We start from the raw sequence: 14,789 nt of genomic DNA on the forward strand, positions 1-14,789 counted from the left end.
TGGTCATTCTGACACTGTATTTTAGAGGAAACACACTGTCGCCACATAGGCTACTCTTTTACGACAGGCAGCAAGGGATCTTTTATTTGCGCTTCCCACAGGCAGGATAGCACAAACCATGGTCTTTGTTGAACCAGTCATGGATCACTGGTCAGTGCAAGTGGTTTACACCTTCCCATTGAGCCTTGCGGAGCACTCGCTCAGGGGTTGGAGTCGGTATCTGGATTAAAAATCCCATGCCTTGACTGGGATCCAAACCCAGTACCTACCAGCCTGTAGACCGATGGCCTAACCAAGACGCCACCGAGGCCGGTAATAGGACTTAAAGACAGATGAGTTGCATGAAGACAGCAGACTTGTCAGCAACATCCACCTGGCACAATTACGTTACCATACAGAGTGTTGGCCTCAAATAAACCAGTTTTGATTCTTCAACCCAGTTGCCTCAAGCAAGCTCTACCAAAACTGAAGTAGTTTTTGCTTGCTTGAAGACTAGGGTATATTATTACAATTAAAGAATTCCAACTTACATCAACCAGTGACATAGCTTTGGAGATTCCAGGGTCCTTGCACACCATCCCTTTATGATGATGATTATAGAGCTTGGTGCATGTACAGACATTTCCTTTCGGTTTCCACACTTGTGCTTATGCATAGCTTCTGTACTCCTGACTTCAGTGGATTTGGTTTGAGTTTGGAGTTTTCCTTCTCCTAGGAGAGTTTCCTTACGAGGATTTTGAGCCTCTCCAGCCCAGTTTTGATTTTGGAGTTTGCTTAGAACTTGTAGACAGTTGTCTTTCATGACTCACGTCCTCTGTCTGTCCGGTCCATATTAGTCTAGTCTCTACCCTTTGATGAGTCCAGCATGGGTGACCCTACCAGGAGCTGATGCTCCAGCTGGCATAGCTCTCCGAGTCATTGAGACATGCAAGCTACCTCACCACATCAACGAATGGACCATGAGATAGATCCCCTTGTATATTGCCTAAAACCAACAGAAGTCTTGCTAGGGCTGAAAACTTTGGGTAGTTCCTTTAAACATTTACGAATATTGATATTTCAAGTCTCTGCAGGTGACACAATATATAATATGAAGAAATTTGTTTAACAACACCACTAGAGCACATTGACATATTAGTCATCGGATATTGAATATCAAACATTTAGTAATTTTGACATAGTCTTAAGAAAGGAAACTCGCTAAAAAATTTCCATTAGTAGCAAGGGATCTTTTATATACACCATATCATATCATAGACAGGATAGCACATACTATGGCCTTTGATATGGCACACTGGCTGGAGCGAGAAATTGTCTGATATGCTCCTATGCTAAAAAAATTAAAGATTGGTACATTTAAACTTATTTTGAAGAAAAAATATTCAATACATAATTAATAATCATGATTTATGTGTACCATAGTCCCTATAGATATCACCGGCCTCGATGGCATCGTGGCAGGCCATCGGTCTACAGGCTGGTAGGTACTGGGTTCGGATCCCAGTCGAGGCATGGGATTTTTAATCCAGATATCCACTCCAAACCCTGAGTGAGTGTTCCGCAAGGCTCAATGGGTAGGTGTAAACCACTTGCACCGACCAGTGATCCATAACTGGTTCAACAAAGGCCATGGTTTGTGCTATCCTGCCTGTGGGAAACGCAAATAAAAGATCCCTTGCTGCCTGTCGTAAAAGAGTAGCCTATGTGGCGACAGCGGATTTCCTCTAAAAAAATCTGTGTGGTCCTTAACCATATGTCTGACGCCATATAACCGTAAATAAAATGTGTTGAGTGCGTCGTTAAATAAAACACTTCTTTCTATAGATATCAATATGGGCTCAGTCTGTTATGTCATTTTGCACTGTGGTGAGACATAGATCTCCTGGTACTCTCAAACGATATCACTAGGTTGGGGTAATGTAGTTATATTATCATTATTATTATACATGTATATATAACTCTAGTATGCCCTTTCCCATATGGTATTGTTTGGGATACCTGTGTTTTTAATTTGAAGTTTTATTGTCACAAGTTCTACAATATATTTTAAACTGTCATCATTAAATTTAATTCACAATAACTTAATTTGTATGACATTTATTGCAAATTATTATCTATGTAAAGTAAATGTGTACTATATTTGTACATGGCATAACATGTTTTAAGACTATCTTTAAGTTAATAAAAAAGGGATATTCCCAACTGTGACGTCATAATTATGATAGACAATAATAATGAATGTAGATAACCATTTGGAGAAATGGTTGACGCTAAATGTATTAAATATTGATTTGTATTGCTATTTTCGCGGATTACGCCGTTGTTAAGCTAGATTAATGATTGAAGTTAGAAACGTGCCGGCGATCACCTTCTTGACAAACGTGATGGGGTCTCCATCAGGCCACTGTTAGCAGCCAATCAAAATGCACGTAATAAAAGACCTTTCTATTTCTAACTAATCAAAATCCATATAACTAACCCAACTGTCAAACAGATATCGGCTGAGAGTAGCGAGATTTTTGTTGTATTGTTGCATGTTACTGTTAGATATATTTAGTTTTTTGTGAAAAAAGGTCCAGGTAATTTTGTATCCCAATATGATGAACGCAACAAGTATTCCTGAAATTATTGCTCCGTTGTATTTGGCAAATGAATATTTGCCAGAAAATCCGCTGAAAGCGCCGTTCCGAGATGCGTGGAATTCTATGAACGAAAACTACACAAAGTTTCAGATTGCGACATGGGGATCTCTTATTGTACACGAGGCAAGTGTTGTAAAATAATAATAATTAAATGTATCACTTAACCGTATTAAAATAATAAAGTAGCATCTATTTTCCAAAGTGCATCAAACAAAACTCCCAAATGAAGCCTTGGAAGTTGAAGGGATCGAACCAGGGGACCACTGGTCTTCAGGATGAAAATTCAGCGATGTAGTAGCCTAATTGTTGTTGAGCTAGACTAGTAAGCAAATTCTAACATGATTTAAATTAGCTTTATGAATTGACATCAACTGTTTTAATTAGTGCTGAATTCCATTGCATGCATATCAATTTTTTTTTTTTTTAATTTCATCAAAATCAAATCTTTAAAAAAAATCTATTACAAAGTAAATTATGAAATAATTAATGGTCATTTTGGCAAAGATTTCCTCCTGTTCCCCCTTAACAAATGTTGGGGGGTTCAGGGCTAGCTCTGGCATGCGCCAAATTCGCCAATTGCAAATTTTGAAAGCAGTTGGCGAATTTTATTTTAGTTTGGCGGAATAATTACATGTAATAATTGACTTTTTTTTAGAAAATAACTGACAATTTCAGCAATTTTTTTTATATAATAGACAAATTGGCGAATTGTTTTGCTCACCCAAAGCTAGCCCTGGGTGTTTGTTTTTTTTAATTATTTAGTTAAGAATATGATTATGACTAATATGAGGGTTACAATCCAGTTTCAAATTCAGTATGAATCTTGAGTATCACATGTTGAATAAATTGAGAGTTTGTCTTATTTCAAACAGTGATGGGAAGAGAGAATCTGCCTTATTACAAAAAATATATATATATATATTTAAAGACCTTCTTTCGTGGTAAATTTATTTTAATTTATCTACATATATTTTTTTGTATTTTTTTCAGTTTGTGTACTTCGCAGCATGTTTGCCTGCATTTCTCTTCCAATTCATGCCGTTCATGAGAAGATTTAAGATACAGCCAGTAAGTACTAAGACCTTGTTTCAGTTAATCTACTTCGTTCTTATTAGCCCGAGTCAGAGACCAAGCTATGTATGTTTTTGGCAATTCCCGACAACCAAAAAGTTGGCAAAGATTTCTGCTCTAATATCACAACAATCCTATGTTTGACGTTAAATACTTTTACATCGATAATTTTTGAGTTAATTGATTTTAAAAAATCCACATATTAATCACTAATACACACACTACAGAAAGAAACCCGACAGCACCCACATTCAGCTAAGCTTCGGCAAACTCCGGACAGCAGAATTCTAAGTTCGCCGACCTATATCGTGACGTTGCGTCACATGATCGCCCACTTGGCCATTCTGTCTACTAGGCGGAATCACCCAGTGGGCGATCACGTGATCTACGTCACGAAATAGGTCACCAAGCTTTGTAATTCTTGCGACGGAGTGTCACGAAGCGTAGCGGAATGTGGGTGCTGTCGGATTTCTTTCTGTACTATGTGTATTAGTGATTAATATGTGGATTTGTTTTAATCAGTTAACTCGAAAATGATCGATGTAAAGGTATTTGACGTCAAACATAGGATTGTTGTGGTATTAGAGTGGAAATCTTTGCCAACTTTTTGGTTGTCGGGAATTGCCAAAAAAATACATAGCTTGGTCTCTGACTGTAATGAGAGCGTGTTTATGTCCAAATGTCCGTCTAGGTCTCTTACAGTCAGAGTACTCGGGCTAAGTTCTTATTAGCTCGAGTCACCTCCAGCCCTACTCCTTATTGATAGGTGGGGTAAGGCAAGAGGAAAGTCTTATGTAATGCTTTGGCAGTTGTCAACAACCAACTAGTAGCAAGCTACTGTGTCTAAAATACATTTTTATTCCTCATTCTGATGCCACAGAGCTTTAGTTTGATTATTCTCGAGTCCAGTCAGATTTGTTAACCAGTACCAACGTGTTACGGAGAAACCCGACGCCCCTATACGTCGCCACAAGAAAGTACAGAACTGGTTGCATAGAGGCATTAGGTTTTTTTTCTAGATAAGTTAGATACAATGCCAATCCAGAGCCATACTTAGCCTAAAATAACTTGCAATTTGACATTGAATAATATCTTCATGGAGAGTATGGATGTAGACACCTTGAAACGGTCTACCAGCAGGCTTCTTTATGACCACAACTGGTCAAAGGTCGTGGTATGTGCTATCCTGTGTGCAAAAGTGTATATAAAAGATCCCTTGCTACAGTGGTAAAATGTAGTGGGTTTTCTATGATGACTATGAGTCAAAATTACCAAATGGTTGACATCCAATAGCCGATGATTAATTAATCAATGTGCTCTAGTGGTTTCGTTAAACAAAACAAACTTTTTAACTTTAGCTTCTTCATGACAGGCAATTAGTTTCTCTCACTTCTCATATTCACGCAAAGATGAACAGTGGTTGTTTCTGCACTCGCCTTTCATAATTTTGCTTTATTATGTCTTGTTACGAACATGGTGCTCTCCTGATTCGGGGCATCTGCTAGATTCGATACCAGCATTTGAATTGTTTGGGGTTGGGGGTTTTATGATTCTGCCATAATCATAAAAATTATTTAATATAGATATTTTGAGAGATTCCATCTCCATAATCTTAAGTTTCCAACTGAAAATATGGGATTTGCGGAAGCACCAAATCGTGCAAAATTTTCAGCCTGCTTGACTCTGAATGTTGTTGCTTGTTTCAGGATAGACCGGAAACCTTTGATAAACAATGGAAATGTTTCAAGCTGCTCATGTTCAGTCATTTCTGTATCCAGGTGAGTACACACGGACAGTGGATGAAATAGCAGCTTCGGAAAAGCAGTCCATTACAGGGCTCAAAATAGCAGCCTACGAAAAGCAGTTTTAAAATGTTTAGATCTAACAGGTGAAATAAAAATTCACCTGCTGAAACTACAAAACAAAATTGCAGGTTATTCTTTTCAAGACACAGATATAGGTAGGATCATCCCACGTTGCTATTTAGCTTGTAACTCATATTTTAAAGCGGTCCTAATCTTCCTTTCACTATTCCAAACCCTCCATTCGCCTTGTGCTGTCTTATTTCCAGCAGTCCATTTATTTATTTTTTCTTTGTAGGATATATTGCTTTTCACCTGCTATCTTTAAAGTTTTAACATTTTTTTTTTACATCAGGCCATAATTTAATTCCTATTTTGAGCCGTGACGTAACACCACATGTGATGTTGAGTCATTTCTGTATCTAGGTGAATACACACACAACACTGACTCGAGGCTCTCAATGGGAAATTCAGTTTGGGGGTCGATGACTTGTGGGTTCATTTTTCAGGTATCAATTATAAACAAAAAAACCTGACAGTCATTGGTTTAAGTTTACATAATTTTAAGGGTCATTCGTTTTGTTTTCTAGCCAATAATTGTACCGTTATGAATCTGTATCGTAATTTAACAAACATGAAATAAAATCTTATTAATATACCCATTTTGTTTGTGTTTAAGTGATTAAGCAGGAGGAAACTGAAAGGAAGGAATATAATGGGATAAAAAAATTGTTTGATTAAAGTTAATTTATTTCACTAGCATACTGTATGATACACTTTTTTTTACTTTAATACAATATGGGTTTATTTTACTTTTTCATATGATATAGAAATACAATGATAATGGGGTGTGGGTGGGGTCCCGGTCGTATATTTTTTCATTTTATATACATTTTTAATGGCCTCTTTTATTATAACCCAATGAACATTTTGTAAAAGTCATGGAACATTACATTAGAAATTACATAGACTAAAGTATATATGCAGGACAAACACGTAGGTGCAACAATGTTTTCATGAAGTCCGATCCAGATATTTAAAGATCCCTTGAGCACTACTAATGAAAAAATGTAGTGGATTTTGTCTCTAAGACTAGGGGATGGGACGTAGCCTAGTGGTAAAGTGTTCGCTTGATGCGCGGTAGGTCTGGGATCGATCCCCGTCTGTGAACCCATTGGGCTATTTCTTGTTCCAGCCAGTACTCCACAACTGGTGTAACAAAGGCTGTGGTATGTACTATCCTGTCTGTGGGATGGTGCATATAAAAGATCCGTTGCTGCTAATCGAAAAGAGTAGCCCATGAAGTGGCGACAGCAGGTTTCCTACCTCAATATCTGTGTGGTCCTTAACCATATGTCCGATGCCATATAACCGTAAATAAAATGACTGTCAAAATTACCAAATGTTTGACATTCAATAGCCGATGATTAATAAATCACTGTACTTTTTATGGTGTTAAATGAAAGAAACTTTAAACTGTCGTCTGGAGAAAGGTACTTCAGTTATAATTTATGTCCTTTGATTACTAGTAGTTAGTGCAGACAGATGATGATAACATTCCAGCTGATTCCCAGCACTGATGTATATGTTACTGTCATTTCAGCTGCCCATGATAACTGGTACATACTACTTCACAGAGTTTTTCAACATCCCGTATGATTGGGACCACATGCCAGCATGGTAGGTATTCAGTTTGCTTAAATATATTATGTTATAATGGAATAGGCTGAAAGAGACGTCAGCTGGTCAGAAATGTGCTTAATTGTTTTAGTAGAACAAATGCTTTACATGTGCTTGTTGATTTCTTTGCATTGGTGGAATATTGTGATAAAGTGTTTCACTGTTGATTTCTTTGTCTAGGTGGGTGGGACGGGATGTATCCCACTGGTAAAGTGCTTGTTTGATGAGCGATCGATCAGTCTAGGATTGATCACTGTCATTGGGTGCATTGGGCTATTTCCCAATCAAGCCAGTGCACCACGAGTGATTATATCAAAGGCCATGGTAGTGTTTGTTGATGTGCTATACAAGTGTTTGTTGTGGGATGTTGTGTCTTTGTGTAGGTGGGATGGTGCATAGGAAAGATCCTTTGCTACTAATGGAAAAATGTAGCGCGTTTCTTCTCTAAGACTATATAGCAAAATTACCAAATGTTTATATCTAATAGCTGATGATTAATGACTCAATGTGCTCTAGAGGTGTCGTTAAACAAAACAAACTTTAACCGTGATCTTGGTGGAACATTGGATTACAAGTGTTTGTTGACGTCTTTGTGTAGGTGGGACATTGGATTACAAGTGTTTGTTGATGTCTTTGTGTAGGTGAGACACTGGATTACAAGTGTTTGTTGACGTCTTTGTGTAGGTGAGACATTGGGTTACAAGTGTTTGTTGATGTCTTTGTGTAGGTTGAGACTTTGTGTAGGTGGGACATTGGATTACAAGTGTTTGTTGATGTCTTTGTGTGGACATTATTACAAGTGTTTGTTGATGTCTTTGTGTAGGTGAGACATTGGGTTACAAGTGTTTGTTGATGTCTTTGTGTAGGTGAGACATTGGATTACAAGTGTTTGTTGATGTCTTTGTGTAGGTGAGACATTGGGTTACAAGTGTTTGTTGATGTCTTTGTGTAGGTGAGACATTGGGTTACAAGTGTTTGTTGATGTCTTTGTGTAGGTGGGACACTGGGTTACAAGTGTTTGTTGATGTCTTTGTGTAGGTGGGACATTGGGTTACAAGTGTTTGTTGATGTCTTTGTGTAGGTGAGACATAGCATTACAAGTGTTTGTTGATGTCTTTGTTTGTGTAGGTGAGACATAGCATTACAAGTGTTTGTTGATGTCTTTGTGTAGGTGACAAGTGTTTGTTGACAGCTTACAAGTGTTTGTTGATGTCTTTGTGTAGGTGGGACACTGGGTTACAAGTGTTTGTTGATGTCTTTGTGTAGGTGGTGGGACATTGGGTTGCGAGTGTTTGTTGTTGATGTCTTTGTGTAGGTGAGACACTGGGTTACAAGTGTTTGTTGATAGAGGACACGTGGTGGGACATAGCGTTACAAGATGTTTGTTGATTATGTCTTTGTGTAGGTGGGACATTGGGTTGCGAGTGTTTGGCTGTGCGGTGATACACTGGGACACTTTGTGTAGGTGAGACATAGCGTTACAAGTGTTTGTTGATTTGTTTTCTTAGGTCCAGTGTTTGGACATTGGGTGTTTGTTGCGAGTACAAGTTTGTTGATGCTGTGCGGTGATGTCTTTGTAGGTGGGACATTGGACAACGTGGTGGGACATAGCGATTACAAGTGTTTGTTGATGTCTTTTGTAGGTGAGACATTGGATTACAAGTGTTTGTTGATGTCTTGTCCAGGTGAGGGACAATTGTCTTTGGTTGCGAGTGTTTGTTTGGCTGTGCAAGTGGTTGATAGGTGAGAGGACACGTGGTGAGAACAATAGCGTTACAAGTGTCTTTGTTGATTATTTCTTTGTCCAGTCTTTGTGGGACATTGGGTTGCGAGTGAGACATAGCATTACAAGTGTTTGTTGATGTCTTTGTTTGGCCATGTGGGACATTGGGTTGTGAGTGTTTGGCTGTGCGGTGATAGAGGACACGTGGTGGGACATAGCGTTACAAGTGTTTGTTGATTATTTCTTTGTCCAGGTGGGACATTGGGTTGCGAGTGTTTGGCTGTGCGGTGATAGAGGACACGTGGCACTACTTCCTGCACTGGGCGCTGCACGACAGGAGGATTTACAAATACATCCACAAGCTTCACCACAACTTCCAGGTGAGTTGCAGCTAAACGGAGGCAATACGATGTAGTTCACCGACTCGTGTAGCCAGGTTATCTGCTAGAGAAAACATTGAGCGTGCATTATAAAAACAAAACATCATAAGTGCCCTTCCTAGGTGCTTATGGCTTGAGATCTTCTAAAATTGGGCACTGCATTTTATGGACACATTTTTTTAAACAGCAATTCTCTTTCTATAACCTTTCTAAAAATGATAAAAAAAATTATCATCCATTACAGGCTTTTGTAGGCGATATCGCTGATACTATCATTTGCGATATTCTCCTAGGAGATATCGCTTCTTATAATCTTGATTGGTCAAATTTTAGTCACCTGACATTATTTTGTTACGTCACTGTGTATATTTCAGCGCTAAACCTATCATAAGTGACGTCACGCCACTGTCGTTCTGCTAGTTAACGAGTCCACCGCTGCCAAATATAGTGACATTCAACCCACATTACTGACATTGTTTACAATTGTTGCAAATGAAAAGTATGATAATGGATGATAAAAAGAATACCCCCCTCGTGTCTTGTGATGTCAGCACTCGATAAAAGTATAAAATTCTTCGGTATGCCTCTGATTTCATACTTTTATCAACTCGTGCTGATAAATTGTGATATCACATGACACTCTGGGAGTATCCTCTATATCTATTAATTTTCAAGATTTTAATGTACGTAATTTTACCCTGCATACGCTCTGGTAGAAACCATGGTAATGTATGATGGGTCGTAAGAATCACAACTCTCGGAATGATAAAATGATGCATCTCTTTTCAAATTTATTTCTGTTCTTATCTTAGACTATATTTTTTTGATGGAGTGTTAAAAGTTCTTTTGCTAATTCATTGTCTTAAGAAGTTTTGTCTAACATTATCATAGTTAATTTTAACACTGTTTATGACAAAATCCAACTTTATGACAGGTCTGAAAATTACATGAACAATCATTTTGTTTGCTAATCGCACAAAATAAAGTTGTGTAATAAATTTTTTGCTTGTGCATTAGATTTAGGACACAATTTACATGATCGTAATGGGTTATACATAAGGAAACTTGCTGAATATCTATATAAATGCAGATCAGAAAGTGGAACATAATTTGGATTTTGAATCATGAATAAAACTTATTATAGATTTTCCCTCAGCAAAAGGTAAAGAGATGTTATAGGGGTAGAAATTGCCGACTGCAGTCACTAGAATGAAAAAGGTTTTTCCTTTCCCTAAATGTTTTGACATGAATATTAGGGTAAAATGGTTTCTGTGTGTACTTTACACTATGACTTTGACTTTATTTTTGTTTCCATTTCTTGTCTTGTTCATAATCCAGTCAGTTGAAATATTTTTTGACAACTATGGGTTTCTTCTCTTTTTTTTTAGGCTCCATTTGGAATGACTGCAGAGTATGCTCACCCACTTGAGACAATTAGTAAGTATTGAATCGACACCTTGATATTGTAGCATCATCATCATCATCATTTCCTGTTATGCCTAGTGGCATTTAGGGCAGCGACGAAGTTCCTCCACGTCGGTCTATCCCCTGCCAATCTCTCGATGGTGCCCCAACTGTGTCCGTCCTGTCTCCTTCATCTCTATTTCCACTGTTCGGGGCCATGTTGTTTTCGGACGTCCTCTCTTTCTTTTCCCTTCAGTGGTCCAGCACACTGCAGTTCTGGTGATAGATGTGTCTTCTTTTCAGAGCACGTGGCCAATCCACTTCCACCATTCTGGTAACACTGCTAAATTCCAAACCACATTGTTAACAACTGCAATGAATTACTCTTCTGTCTTTAATTACCATTTGGTTTCCCCCACGTTTTGTCCAGAAATAAACTGTGGAAATTTGTTTTATTACAATGACACAGATTCCACATACCAGATTATAACCATGTCACCTACATCGACTTTGCTGAGATTTTCTCAGACAAAAAGCATCCAAAACTTTCACCAGTAAATTAAAAAAAAAAATATATATATATATATATATCTTTTTATATATATTACCATCTGACATATTGAATGCTGGAACAGTTGGTGAGTCTGATGTGATTTTTTTGTTAATACCGGGCTCCTGACCTGGTGCTTATAAAACTCTGAGACACTAATTTTATGACAAAGCCATACAAATTGCATGTATGTGACGTCATTAGAGATCGAGTCTGGACATATGACATATCAACTTTACTTTAGTACGCTTCTATACCGGAATAAACCAATTTATATTAATTGAGGAAAAATTGGGCCACACTAGACTATAAATGCTTTTTTCTGGGATCTATAATTGGATAGAGTTCAGAGAAAAATGCCTACAGACTTCACCACTCTCAGATTTGCGACGGCAATCAAATGCTGTCGAAAATCAATTTTGCGATAGCTTTTGCGACGGCATTGCCGATGGCAGCCGCGAATTTTGAGGACTGAAGCATGGACCCAGGTCTCACCTAAAGATCTACACACTGTATTAGTAAGGTTGTTTTCAATGTTTTCTTTCAGTTCTTGGCTTGGGTTTCTTCATCGGGATCATGACATTCGCAAATCATATCATCTTGCTGTGGGCTTGGGTGACCATCCGCCTCCTCGAAACCATAGACGTGCATAGCGGCTACGATATCCCTTATCTGAACATCTTTCATCTCTTCCCATTCTACGCAGGTCAGTAGCTGTGATGTATTTTATCTTTTGTGTTATTTAGACTACGACATCCCATATCTTAAAGGCATGTTATCACAGACCATTGACCTGTTTAATGGATCAACAAAGTATTACCTGAAACTATATATATATATATATATATATATATATACACGTGCACATTTGATCTGTCCCTAAAAGTACTTTTTTCAACCATCTACATGGCCAACATATCCCAACTTATTAATATTTTGTCAAAATAATTGAATTATGGCGACTGTCGCATATATCGCCATGACATTGATGCAATTGAACAATAATAAACATTGTGTAAGTGTAACTACCCAACCATTCAATAAACATTGTGTAAGTGTAACTGCCCAGCCATTCAATAAACATTGTGTAAGTGTAACTACCCAGCCATTCAATAAACATTGTGTAAGTGTAACTACCCAGCCATTCAATAAACATTGTGTAAGTTATACCCAGCCATTCAATAAACATTGTGTAAGTGTAACTACCCAGCCATTCAATAAACATTGTGTAAGTGTAACTACCCAGCCATTCAATAAACATTGTGTAAGTGTAACTACCCAGCCATTCAATAAACATTGTGTAAGTGTAACTACCCAGCCATTCAATAAACATTGTGTAAGTGTAACTACCCAGCCATTCAATAAACATTGTGTAAGTGTAACTGCCCAGCCATTCAATAAACATTGTGTAAGTGTAATTACCCAACCATTCAATAAACATTTGTGTAAGTGTAACTCGGGTCTTTGTGTTTGGTTCAAGCGCTGCGTTGTATTCGACCCTTCTGAGTTTTACTGTATGTACGTATATGTTGAAATTGATAAGCACTGTGTTTAATTCCCGTGCAGGGTCTCGGTTCCACGACTTCCACCACTACAACTTCACTGGGAACTACGGTTCAACGTTCACGTGGTGGGACAAGCTGTTCAAGACAGACTCGCAGTTCTATGAGTACCAGGCCAAGGTCCAGGCTGGCAAAGTCAGCAAAAAAGACACATGAAAAAAACCCAACCCTGTCATAGACTTCTTATTTATATATATATATATCAAGCAAAATATGTGTGAGTGCTCATTCTGTTAGTCCTTTTTTTTCCCTTTATTTTTTTTTCTTTCTTTGTATTGTTGCCTTGAATGCTTGCCTTAGAGGTTTTTCGTAAAATTGTGAGTGTTTGTTTTTTAAGAAATCCAAAAGATTAATTATACCAAAAACTAGATATTTTAAACCCATTTTTATGTATTTAGAATGTCCAGTAATTGTGTTAAACAATATTTTAAACTAATGTTAAAAAAAAAAAAAAATGTTTTTAGCAATTTGGTTTGTTTTGTTTCAAAATCTCTGCTCAAGGTCAAATGTTTGTAAACAAAGTATAGCAATTTTTTTATAAACATGATAATTTTTTGAATATAATTCCTATTTTGGCAATTAAAACAATTAGTCAATCGCTGCTTAACACTGCAAACTGAGTAGATGTTAATTATTTAACCATTTATAATATACTGTGACATGCTATTCTTTAATACCGTGAAGACACAAGTCTCTAATTTAGATGACATAATAATGTAAACAACTAACCATTAAGCGTCAACCTATGTTTTCTCCACTGTTCACTGTAACAAAGTATTACAGAATATTGTAGCAGTCTTGTTTGTCTTATTAAGGCATTTCACCAAATATATTTTTATTGATTGTGAAAAAAACCCACACAAATTGGTTGAGACTAGTTGTGTTTGTATTTAGCATTGGAAAAGATAAATTTAATATCAAAATTGTGAGGTGAGATTGTGGGTTTAAGTAAAATTGAAATTTTCAAACCATTGCACGAAATTGGAAATGTCACTATAAAAAATAAAAATAAAAATTCTTATGGCTGAAAATTTTTTGTTCTCAAAATTTTGATTAGCAATATTTCTAGTTAATTGAAAATTGAATAGCAACTACTGTTTAATGTTTTAAAATTGTGTAGTGATCTCAAATTGCTATAAATAACATAATAATAGCAAACTAATTAACTGTCATTAATATTTTGTACTAATGTGAAATGAGTTGGATTAGTTCATTTGAATTGTATGGATATTTGCTCAATCTTCACACATCTGTCCGATGTAAGATTACTGGTGTTTTAATTTCTCAAGAAGGTTGAAAAACCTCGATAAATGGAAACTGAGATATAATATCATGACCTTTAATGATTGTGTATGGGTGTGAGTAATTTTTGGCATGGTTCCATCAGAGAACTGTTCAAGCACACCTGTCATGGACACAACCTCTGACTTCACCAGAGAGTTCTGTTCAAGACACGGTAAAAGTATTTTATGAAGAACATGAACTTGATAACAACTGGTATTTAGTTGATTATCTTTTTTTTAAAAATCTTTTTTGTTTAATAGTGTTATTCTGTTCGATATATAGATACTTTCAAAACCATTTGTACATACTTTCTGCTCACTTTTAAGGTAATTATGTTAGAATTAAATCATTAGAAATGCATGATAAAGGTTTGATTATAATTAACGGCTGACATGATTTTGTTATTTTCATTATGATGTTATATTTGGTACTGACATGGTTATTGGTCAGTAAATGCTAGAAGAGTACATTACATCAATGTGTCATGCTTTCTCAGTGAGAAAATATAAAAAATACTTACGCCATTGTTTTCTTGCAAAATAATTTGCAACTCTTATCAAAAACGTTTTTTTTTTTACATTTCTGTAAATAATGATAAATTATAAATATTTTTGTTACGGAATCAAAAAATTACACTTACCAGTATACCGATATCAAGTGAGTGTGTTTATTTTTAAAATGTGAAGTTGAG

General features: G+C 36.7%; 1 protein-coding gene across 1 annotated transcript; it reads left to right on the forward strand.

Moving 5' to 3' along the window:
* Positions 1–2,486: 2,486 nt before the first annotated feature.
* Positions 2,487–14,085, forward strand: LOC121385219 (methylsterol monooxygenase 1-like). Its single transcript, XM_041515801.1, has 8 exons — positions 2,487–2,765; positions 3,633–3,710; positions 5,420–5,491; positions 7,119–7,195; positions 9,172–9,298; positions 10,687–10,735; positions 11,800–11,958; positions 12,819–14,085. The coding sequence occupies exons 1-8, from the start codon at positions 2,598–2,600 to the stop codon at positions 12,968–12,970; spliced, it is 882 nt and encodes a 293-aa protein (XP_041371735.1). The 5' UTR covers positions 2,487–2,597; the 3' UTR covers positions 12,971–14,085.
* Positions 14,086–14,789: the final 704 nt, after the last annotated feature.

Source organism: Gigantopelta aegis, chromosome 11 (assembly GCF_016097555.1).
Source record: "Gigantopelta aegis isolate Gae_Host chromosome 11, Gae_host_genome, whole genome shotgun sequence".
In the NCBI taxonomy this organism is placed as follows: Eukaryota; Metazoa; Mollusca; class Gastropoda; order Neomphalida; family Peltospiridae; genus Gigantopelta; species Gigantopelta aegis.